General features: G+C 35.4%; 1 protein-coding gene across 1 annotated transcript in view; it reads left to right on the forward strand.

Annotated features, from left to right (window-relative positions):
* Positions 1-11,230, forward strand: part of LOC149411024 (serine protease inhibitor 88Ea-like) — a 33,680-nt gene extending 22,450 nt beyond the window's left edge. Inside the window, exons 2-9 of the mRNA XM_089647422.1 lie at positions 2,838-2,987; positions 4,912-5,083; positions 5,917-6,081; positions 6,465-6,726; positions 7,775-7,873; positions 8,228-8,361; positions 8,917-9,043; positions 9,947-11,230. Coding sequence (XP_089503548.1) covers positions 2,845-2,987; positions 4,912-5,083; positions 5,917-6,081; positions 6,465-6,726; positions 7,775-7,873; positions 8,228-8,361; positions 8,917-9,043; positions 9,947-10,113 — 1,269 coding nt within the window. The 5' untranslated portion in view covers positions 2,838-2,844 and the 3' untranslated portion in view covers positions 10,114-11,230. The remainder of the gene's footprint in view (positions 1-2,837; positions 2,988-4,911; positions 5,084-5,916; positions 6,082-6,464; positions 6,727-7,774; positions 7,874-8,227; positions 8,362-8,916; positions 9,044-9,946) is intronic.
* Positions 11,231-11,821: the final 591 nt, after the last annotated feature.

The raw sequence follows: 11,821 nt of genomic DNA on the forward strand, positions 1-11,821 counted from the left end.
ACTTATTACGAAAATATATTCAACTGATGCACTGCGAAAAATTTGCGTCCCACATGACTTGTTAAACAATACCAGAAATATTGCGTTTTTTATGTTTTACGGTATCTTTTATACTTACTTATAAATCATAATATTAGAAAGATTGTAGATAATATGTGTATCCCATTAAGTTGGGATTTTTCAAAGCCTCTGGCAGTTAGATTATTGTGTGATAATATCATTTGAATGTGAATATATACACGTAACTAGTTGTTACTCTTGAAATTCACGATAGGTAACAACTTAATCCTTCTATGGGTAATGTACTTTTACCCCTTTGGATGGCAATGTGGCCTGACCAGGGCATATAAGAGGTGTGGAGATAAGAGGTGGTACTAGTTTTAGATAAATGCAGATGTGCAATCAATGAGTATGAACTTGTCAATATGTTGTATATCTGATGTATACATGTTGCATGTGTTTTTTTTATTCTACCAACAAAACACAACCTCATCGGCAATATCACCATTCGACGCAGCTCACCGATTTGTATATACAAAAAAAAGACAATCACTTTTGAAAATCAAAATGGCCTGGCCAGGCCACATTGCCCATCGGAGGGTTAAAATGCCAACGTGAAAACTGAGAAATTTTGTTTCTGAAGAAATAAATAATATCACACGTTTTAAATATAGAATACAAAATAACGAGTTGGCAAAATATCGTACAAATAGTTAGGTACCTACTTAATCGCTTGTCTGGATTTGAAAAGGTTCTATTTAAAATTCGATTAATTTCTTCCGTTCAAATTATCAGTTCCGTAAAAGGAGAACTCTTCTACGATCAGATCAGTTCCATTTTTGAAAATTTCACACTATTGTACGCACCGGAATATTATAATATATTAAGTATATTATAATATATTATTAATTAATATATTATTATGGTGTAGGTACATTATGTTCCGCTGCATGAACCATGGCAGTGAGAGATCTAAGATTGCACACGGCCTAAATTTCCCCGGCTGGTAAAACCGCTGTTTGACATAATACCTCATATGCATATCCGCTTGGGATAGATACTTTTAACTTTTACTGTTTGTAGGTAGGAGTATCAGAATTATTACTGTTGCATTATGCGTAGTGTTGTGCAACTTCGAAACATCAGTTTCCGTCATGATCGATCGAATTATGTTTCTAAATAATCGATCGCAAATAATATTCAAAGTAACTATAGTTTATTATACAAGGTCTCTGGGGATAGTACAGAGAAATACGGGAAGTGATTCCACATAACACAATAGATAAATGTCTACCTAACTATTTTTGTTATTCCATTTTTTCGATACAAAAGTCATACCTACTAAAATCTGTAGTCTAAGATCGAACCTATCCGATAAATACACAAAGAGTAAAGAGTGGCAAGCCTACTTTTGGTTTTGAAATTGAAACAGTTCCGGAAAGTAGGTACCCACCATAAAACGTCGAAATTTTAAATCTAGAATCACCTAGCTAAGTTTACCCCGGGACACCTTGTAATGGATTTTTTTTAAATGTGTCTTTCCTTTAATAAAATATAATACGTAGGTTTAAATTTTATTGTGTTTGGTTATTCTTACAATAAATTGATAAATAGGTTTTCAAAAAGTAATTTTAAAAGCCAAGAGATTATAAATCATTCTGAAGTCATTCGACCCCGATCTCTGTGCCATTGCGAAGCATTGTGGATATATTGACAGACATTCTGACGTTATCTGGTTTAAAATCGTATGGAAGTATTAGAATTAAGGCTCCGTAGTAAGCGTTCAGAAAGAAGAAGAAGATGGTTTGAAAGGGAGGTATGTAAATAGGAATGTTAGAGGAAGTAAGCTAAAAAACGAAAATAATTAAGCTAAAATTGTGAAAATATTTAATTAAACACTCGTTTAAAATAGAGAAAAACATTTCTCGACAAACGCCTAAGTTGCATTTGAAGATACACTGATTTTTTTTCATACCTATAACATGAATACATTTTTCAAAGCCTACTTTGCGATTTTTTTCTATCGAGTGATTTTCATATAATTACCGTTTCGGCTCTACAAATGTATAGACATTATCTTCAAAAACAATACACTTTTTTAGGAACTGTTCAAGAGAAATATGCTATAAATTGGTAGAAATTTGGAATGCGGGTTCTTGACATTAGGCCCGTTTTCAAGAGGAACAAAAAATCTATTGAAAATGTGGATTGAAAAAAGGGGAGAAATAATATAATGCTAAATTAAATGAAACTGGTTTGATTTATTTATCTAAATTCTCGTTATCAAAATGTGATTATTGATCCGTGGTTGAATTTTTTTATCAAGAAGCACTGACCCAAACCCAACACGCAACATCGCGAGGTCCAATAATTCGTGACAGCATGATTCTTTACATTATGCAGAAAGGTCAAGCCGATTATTGTCATCGAGAATATGTAAATAAATAAGTACCTAAGAATATCTAAGAGAATTTTATAGTAGACAGTAACGGTAGATAATGAGCATTCACAAAGAAGAAAAAAACAAATTGCTAGTATTATGCTATTGTGATGGGCATTTTGGAGATTAATTCCGATTCTTGAAATAATCATCGAAACATTTCTATTTTGAATGAATAAAAGTTTTCTTACGCAATTAATTTCCTCCTGATAAAGATTAATCGATTATTGAAACCGTTTTTTCTTTGATTTCCGTGAATAATCAATTACCTTCTAAAATTTTGAGGCGTAAAACATGACGTAATTTTTTTCATATATATCTCGCCTACGGAGACTTTTTGTATGACTTTTTTAATGATTTATTTTTATTTATTACAATGTTTACTTTGTTGTTTCAGATACAAGATGAAGGTCGCGATATTGGTATTTGCAACACTTGCAATAATTCTGCCCTCAATTCGAACAAATGATGATTGTCCATTCAAAAATGAGGACAACACAAATACAAATGCCCAGGCCCAGAATAGCTCCAGGGAAGCCCTTTACAGGTAAACTTGAAAGAAAAACCCTCCACACAGCATCCCCAAATATGATCCTCCTATGTGCCGTTGAAATGAATATGATAAAAAATAATGAGTATCGGACACCAAGAGAAAATAAAAATGAGAAATACAAATTAAAAACAAATTTTATGAGACGATAAAAATGCAAAACACGATTCTTTACAGTAAAATGCTTACGCATGAAATTTTTTTAATTATTTTTAAAAACATTTATTTGAATTTCACTTTGGTTTTCGGCAATGAATGAATACAAATTTTGGAAGGGGAAATTAATCCACTTCCCGACATCCGATCGTGCTGAAACTCGGGCGATAGACTCGTTGTCTATGACAATGCGTTCTATCAACTTTTGGTGTCAATACACACGGACATATACTCATTTCTTTGAAATCGCATGACATTACAGCAGTTAATATACGAAATAAATGCCGGTCCTACCCGACATCTGCATCTGGCAAGGTCGATAGCGCGGTTGAAACCAATCCGTGGGAAGAAAGATACAATCCTCAGCTATAATACAAGTTAGAAAGACATTTTAAATAGATGTATTTTTTAACTTCGTTTTTTATCGCCTCCCCAGGAACCATTGATTGGTTCGCTACGTTTGGTGACTTAGAGGGGTGCCCGGGTTCATGTGGCTCAGGTTTGTCCAGGTCTTGGCAGCAGATGTGTCTGAGAGAGATGGATTCTTATGTCTGTCAATCCTGGGCATACCCAGATTCATACTTACCTTTCATAGTTTACTTCCCATAAATTCCTCTCCTTCCTTTCCTTAAAGACGCTCCTCACAGCATCCCCAAAGATGACATAGGCCCTGAGGGAATTTTTAAAATATCTTTTACACCCCTTTCTAATAATTGATCGATAAATAAACATTTTTTGTCGGAATAAATTTTCTCAAAATATATCATAAATTTATTCTACCTGTATCAGGAATGATTGATTACCTTCAAATGTGTTTTGATGTTTTAGCCTTCAAATAATATAATTTATTATTGTAAATATTAATTTTATCAATCATTATCATTATTATAATTATTAAGATATTAACCAATTAAAACTGACATTGACACAGTTTCCTATCAAACAATATTGCCATCATTGTAATGATACTAATTAAATGTCAATCATCTGTCCATCTCACTTGTACATGATATCAATTATTGACCTCAAAAACCTACCATAATCCGAATGGCCATATTATGCATAGAATGAAGAAGAACAGAAGAAATGTGATATGGACGTGTTTCGTGATGCAAAAGTCAGACCAAACGGCAACGACGGATTAAAAAAACTATGCTACATTATTGGTAAATTTATAAGAAAGATTTTTTGAACCTCTACTTACACTCATAACTTATAGTGCTTGTATAAGCCCTTGCTGAGAAAGCTTTGAGTGAGGTGGAAAATCAAATAAACAGGATGACTTTTTATCTTCTGCCAATTCTCTTGCAGCTATGAGCAATCTACAATAGTTATTGATATTTCTTTCTACGTATGAATATATCCAATATGATCTTCGCCGTTGGATTTAATAGTGGGCTTAAATAACATCATCATCGTTGAATGACATTATCACAATTGAGATAAATGTACGCTTCTAATACGCTTCGTGGATAAGCTTTGTACACCTGGCTGCACAAGCTGCATGATAAATTTTCAGTGTCTATGAAGAATGTCGCCTCCATGAACAGTGGACCTTACACTTTAATGTCTGATGACATTTGTATTGATAAGGTATTAGGTGAATTCAAGATGCCAGCTTCCAGGCAATACGAATTTTTGTTTCTTTTTAACTTATTTGTAGTGTAATGCACTGCGTAAATTACGATATATTCAAAAGGATTGTAATGTAATTCACTTATTTGCAAATACTGTTTGATCGTCAATGTAATTTTTGTAATTCCAGAGGCCAGCAAACCTTCACCCTCCGTCTGTTTGAAGTGATCAACAAGATTAAGGAGAAGGACAATGTGTTCTTCTCTCCATACTCCGTGTATCACGCACTTCTTCTTGCGTTCTTCACGTCGGCAAATCAAACGGAGACCAATCTGAGGAAAGCGCTACAGCTTGGAAGTGAGGTAAGATTAACTAACCATTGGAAAAAACAGCTAGATGCTGTCACAACACCCAATGCTATTGATGAAATTTTGTGAATACTGATGAATATTATTTAACATAACAGTCGACTGACTATGATGTATTGTTCTAGCGCCTTATATTAATTGCTTATACATTGTGAAAGCTATTATGTATAATTTGTAATGATCTTTTGGTTATGTCCATTCCTATTAGACGTCTTTGAGGATTTTGCCATCCGAAACGCAAGATCAAAAAAGGTCCCTGAGTCAAACGGCGCCTGGCTCTAATAAAAACCTCAATGGCTCTGTAGTAAGTGTTAGGTATTATCAGCACTTTAGCTTCATGGTTCCTTCGCGCCTTGACAAAGAGGGCTGCTCCAATTGTACCTGCACAGGCCCGGCCCTGCTGATACAATGGTTATGTAGCGCCTAGTGTCAAGCGATTCTATCAGTGACAAGTAAAATAATGTCCAGTAACAGTTGGAGCTTCCTAATATTACTAGGATCATTATTTATTATTTCTGCTAGTGTTCGCTTTGATGTCGGTGTTATTTTCATTGGTTATCTCCAAAAATCGCAAAATTTTTCAAATCGTCTTTAAAGTCCAGTAGTAGTAGGGATTCTACATCTTGGCTAGTCATTTCATAGATTGATATGATATTTTTATAAATCTTCTATAAATTATGTCTTACCTGATCCAAACGGGGTCTGGCGCTAGTAAAAACCTCTAGGGTACTTGTTAGGCGCCAAGGGACCGGCCCTGAAAACGTCTAAACTCTACTCATTTTCACTTGGTCTACAACAAATATATAAGTTATTGTTCTGTCTTCCAGTCGAAGGTGGACCTGATGAAGGCCTACCAGCTGGACGCATACCTCCGCAGCGTGGAACCTTCAGAGAGCTACATCTTCGATTCGGCCAACCATGTCTACGTTGAGGAGACCCTCCCCGTCAGACAGTGCATGCTGGACTTCTTCCAAAAGGAGATGGAGAAACTGGTAAATCATTGCAACTATTGGCTTTATTGACAAAACAGAACATTGAAGAAAAAGAACAAAAACCAGAAACCAAACTGTTTTATCAGATTACCAACCAACTATCGACCGCAAGCGAAAGAAGGTGCGCAGAATCACATCTCTTCCCATATGCAGAAAGTGCGTGATTTGTTAGTAGTTCTCTAGCTTTCGTTGGTGGCTTGCCTCAAATGGAATTTTGTTTTTGGTCGATCTATAAATAATCAATGAATTCCTTCTTGCCAGTAGAATAAACAGCTTTCCTACTCCACATTTATGTTCTAGCGATTGCAATCCGTTAGTTAGCAAGATACAGGAATCTCTCAAATCAGATTATTGTAGTATTAACATAAAAATATCAATTTCAGAACTTCAGAGCCGCTCCACAAGAGGCACGAGTCCACATCAACGACTGGGTAGCTAACGTGACCCGCAACAACATCAAGGATCTAATTCCTACCGATGGCATTGACTCCGACACCCAGCTGGTGCTGGTCAATGCGGCACACTTTAAGGGCCTCTGGGCCTCCCGCTTCCAGCCCGAGGGCACTAGCAAGGAGGTGTTCTACATCACGCCCGAACGCCAGACCTTTGTGCAGATGATGAGGCAGAAGGGGAAATTCAACCAGGGTAAGATTACCCTAATTCTTCTATTAGTCTCCCCATTAATGAGGATCGTGACACAAACTCCAATTTCCCTGGTGGACAAGGCTTCACCACTCTTCACGGTCCTGCGAAGAGTGATCAACCTCATAATGATCACTTAAAGCCAACACATTGTATTTCTACATTTCTAGAGAAAATGAGTTATAAACTAGACTCCCTAGTAATGCGAACTTAAATTTGTAAACAACCTTAATATGGCATCTCTAACCTACACCAATCCAAAGACATTCACATGGTTCAACGCATTAAAATCACCTTTTTATTTCTACATAGAGTGTTTAAACTGTATTTATTGTACAAAGATGTTTTTTTTCTGAACTTGGTGGATTTTAGTTCATTAAACCTTTACTACGCTGGCCGTTTCAAAGGACATGGGCGTGTCCCTTCCATTAATTTGTCAATAAATAAATCTGACAGCCTTCATGCAACTCAAATTGTAGAATTGCTATTATTTAGTCTTCGGAAACAAGTTTGAGTCTATAAACTAGTCCTTTTTTACAATGACGATCGAATTGTTCGCTGCGTAATACATGTAATTTAGAATCTAGTATCGGGCAACAAAGGTTCAGCTTGTTTCAAAATTGAATATTTTGTTACAATATTTATGTATTTAGTTAGACACAAATGTTTTATAATTTACTCACTGCAGTAAAAATGAACAGGTAAAATATAAGAGAACATCTTGAGCAGAAAAGTCCCACAAGCAATTGCAAATGGTTAACTTACAAAGTTTGATTTTTTGATTTGCATTCGTCAGACGTCAAAGTGCGAATGATGTCATAGTTTAACCTTATTGGTGTCAAAAGATTGTCACGTGGTTTGCCCCCAGCTCGTCGAAATGATATCCAGATTTTGGGTTAGGACATCTCTGTATCTTCTTTGATCTGTGGTGGAGACATACCCTCATCCGGGATGCCATGTGACATTGTATTTAACAAATAGTTCAGGAAATGCACGTCAGCTGTCGTAGGTACTTATGCAATGTATTAAACGTATTTGTTTTACTTTCCAGGAGTGAATGAGCAGTTGGGAGCCCATGTTCTCGAGATGCCCTACAAGGGTGATGAAGTCAGCATGTTCGTACTACTGCCTCCCTTCGCTAAGGAAAATGGTAAATCGTCTATTTCAATTTACCCATCTGACAATAATTCAAACAATGGTTAACTTTGAACAAATCTCTAAAATGAGTAAAATAATACATTTTAATAATTTTATTAAAAGCTTCTATGTATCTATAAAACCTTTTAACCGATCTCGTGATCTTTATAGGATAACGACTCTATGTGGCTTTTTATGTGATATTCATCATTTTCCATGAACATAAACACATGTGTGTGTAGCACTGTAATCGCCCACATATATGTGCGCATAAAGCTGTAGAATTTAAGGGTTGTAAAATAACATAATCAGTTGCAATTTCAGTAGGTACTGAAAATAGTTACCAATGATTTTTTGTGAATTAAAGGAGTGGACGATATCCTGGCGAACCTGACCCCAGAGACCCTGGCTGAAATCGTTGAGGAAGGACACTACATGCCTCGTCAGGTGGAAGTCCAGTTCCCCAAGTTCTCCATGGAGAAGACTGTTCAGCTCAAAGAAGTAAGTACAGACACCCAATAGTTATTCATAAATTGATTTGAATTTCATTCATATTCACACTTTCCAGAGGAGAAACTCAGTGGCAGTCCTCGGACGTGAAAACAAGCACCTTTTGGTGGACCTAATTATTAAACCACTAAGATTCTCTCCCCTTTTTGACTTGGATCTCACTAAACCGAATCTAATGCAGTTATAGTCCCTGTGTATGTATATGATGCACAAAGGCGACCTAAAGAACTCTGATTTGTGTGAATGTGGACAAATATAAAGTAGAGAACATTTTGTAGAAGAATGTCCCCTCCACAAGTTTCCCGGAAGCTCATCTGTGCTGAAACAAGTTACTCTCGATTAATAATCTCAGCATCCCACTTTGATCATCACCAAATCTCCTCCACCGTACAAGAATTCATAACCTAATCTACTGTTTAGAGTAGGCGTGAGGAATGAGACCTTTAGAACAGTCTAGATTTTCCGATAAATCGTCGCCAGAGGTTTAGACAGCAGTCTGTCAGACAAAGTATGAATCATGAACTTATTACTGCCATTTTCTTTCAGGTTCTCACCACAATGGGTGTTGGTGATCTGTTTGAGCCCACCTCTGACTTTAGCTACCTGACCGGAACAGTTGGACCGCACTTTAATGATGCAGTTCACAAGGCCAAGATCAATGTGGATGAAGATGGTAAATATCATTATACATACATACATACTTTCAAACCTGCACAATTTTTTTTTTTTAATATTGTGCCCCAATAATAATAATACAGTTTGGTGCTATTTCACTTCAAGTTCCTTCTATTATATTGTTGCATATTTACTGTGCATGGTTATTTTCATAGATTTATGCATAATTTCTCTATAAATTATAGTATTATTCTCTGTTTTCATTACTACAACTGTTTCTATTCCCGCCACAAAATTTATCTGTCAAAAAAATTATTTCATTCTTTGCTTTGAATTAAAACACAACCTTAAAAATGGATTACCAGTTCAAGTACCTACCCTAATTTCGTTTAAACTATTTTTGTATTTATTTAGGTAGGTACCTAAAGTTTTACATTTCTCTAGGCTGTCATGATTTAGAATTCGAGCCGTCGCTGCCACAAAAAATAATACACTCTTTCAAATTCATCTCACGATATCTCGACTCTCTCCATATATGTATATGACGCAAAACTCAAGAAATTTTTCAAAATCTCCTATTACATAATATTGAAGTGTCACAAAACTGAGGAATCAGTTTGATTGTAATCCTACACGCCATAGAGTGCAGCTTGACAAGGATATTTGAAAACATATTTTTTTTTTTTTTTAAAGAAAGACAAACATTCCCGGGTTACGAATAACCTGACAATATTTGAACACTTACCTACTACCACCACAGAAAGCGGAAAATGTTGCTTGTGTTGTGATGGAGGACTTAGCCAGCCGAGGAACACACTACGCCTGGGTGGGACCCAAGCGCGATGTCAACTCGGCCACCGACCGGTCTATATAATATCTTATTTATTGGTTCTCATCCTGTTAGAAAAATATGAAGAAAAATGGAGTGGAGCATTGAATAATATTCATTTCAATTCTTCAGGTACCGTAGCATCAGCCGCAACCGCGGTCTTCAGTTTCCGCTCTTCTCGTCCGACTGAGCCAACTCGCTTCATCTGCAACCATCCCTTCGTCTACTTCATTTACGACAAGATCTCAAACGCTGTCACTTTCATGGGCGTGTTCAGAGAGCCAAAGATGATGTCTTAGATACCAAACACAATATCGCTTTGGGTCTTTCACTGGAGGCTCCGTTCTAACCCCACTTTCTGTTGAATGCTTAGTTTATGAGAAAGAGGGAGTAGTTATACAGATCTATTGGCGGTATACCTATACATACATCAGTCTGAGAGACTCATTCTAACCTCACCTTCTGTTGTGTGCTTGGATTATTAGAAAGAAGACAAAGATCTATCGACGGTATATCTATACATTACCATAGTTTTGTCTTAGATATAAACACATCTCTACGGGTCTGCTACTGAGAGTTCTGTACTAATCTCACTTTCTGTTGCAAGCTTGGTTTATGAGAAAGAAGGGTATGTTAAAACGGATATATCGGCAGTATGTTATCGATCTACATATGTGTATATAATAATGTATTTGCCATTATGTAATGACTAGATTTAACTTGTGCAAAATATTTATGAAGATTATCATGTCTTGGATTTAAGACAAACTCTCTCTTTTCTAGATCTGCGTCTATGATATAATACAAACTCTCTCTTTTCTAGATCTGTGTCTATGATATAATACAAACTATCTCTTCTAAAAAATTTTTGTCTATGATAAATATTACGCCTGTTGTAAAGCATTGTAATGTTAGAAAATCAGCTGTAGTTGGATAGGCATTGAATGTAAATCACTTCAAACTATCACATCATGTGATAACATTTCTGTAGGAATCTCAGCAGAATCTCAAATTTTCTTTTCTTAAAGGAATTTAAATATTTGTCAAAAACCAGTGAGAAATTAATAGAATTTATTTTTATAGTTAACAACTTTACTGAGTGGAGACCATTTTGTTTACATGACAATATTTCAAAATTCTTATTGATGTTGTTATTATGTGACTTTTTACAATAATTTTACCACAATTGTTTTCTTAAATGTAACAATGCTCGAGCATGCAAACTTAACATATATTATAATCCTAATTTATTAATATTTCTTTATTTAATCATCTCGTTAAAGTTATGTTATTTTTTTCACGCATACAATCACATTCCATTTAGTTTTTAAGTTAAATTAGTGCTATTTATACTGGAATTATAATAAAAAGACAACACGCAAAGCGGCCTAGAAAATGGAATACGTCATTCATAGAATATATTAATTAACTCACATATCTACCTGCACCGATTTTCAACCACTAATTTGTTTAAAAGTTTTGAAAACCAATTTATAAAAAAGTTTTTCAGTTATTTAATTTGCAATGTAATTATTTTTAAAACTTTCACGTAGGTAAGTGTTTTAGAACAGTAAAAAATTATTCCTAAGTGACTGCTAATGTAATCATATGTTTTCTAAATGTAAATAATAAAATAAATAAGTGTTACCATTTATGGTTTTTATTTTTAACATATTTTTGTACATCCTAACCATTCACTTTCTCATCTCCTTGTATCTCATCTCACTGTCCGTGGGTGGCCATCACGTTAGAACCAGAACAATTTTTTTTAACTAACTAACCATCACGCCGTTATCGCTGCAGGGGTAGGCAGAGAGTACGGACCGTCAAACAACTATGTCTTGGCACATACTCCTTGTCTCATTCACATCCATACATCTTCTATTATTCTGACTCTTGACATGGCCCGACTCAAGTATTTGATTCACTTGATCGCGCCATGCATTCCTCGGGCGTTCCCGACTTCTACCTAACATTCACATTTGCATAATTTACTCTCCTTACATT

This window comes from Hesperophylax consimilis, chromosome 26 (assembly GCF_061612785.1).
Source record: "Hesperophylax consimilis isolate HC1 chromosome 26, BYU_Hcon_1.0, whole genome shotgun sequence".
In the NCBI taxonomy this organism is placed as follows: Eukaryota; Metazoa; Arthropoda; class Insecta; order Trichoptera; family Limnephilidae; genus Hesperophylax; species Hesperophylax consimilis.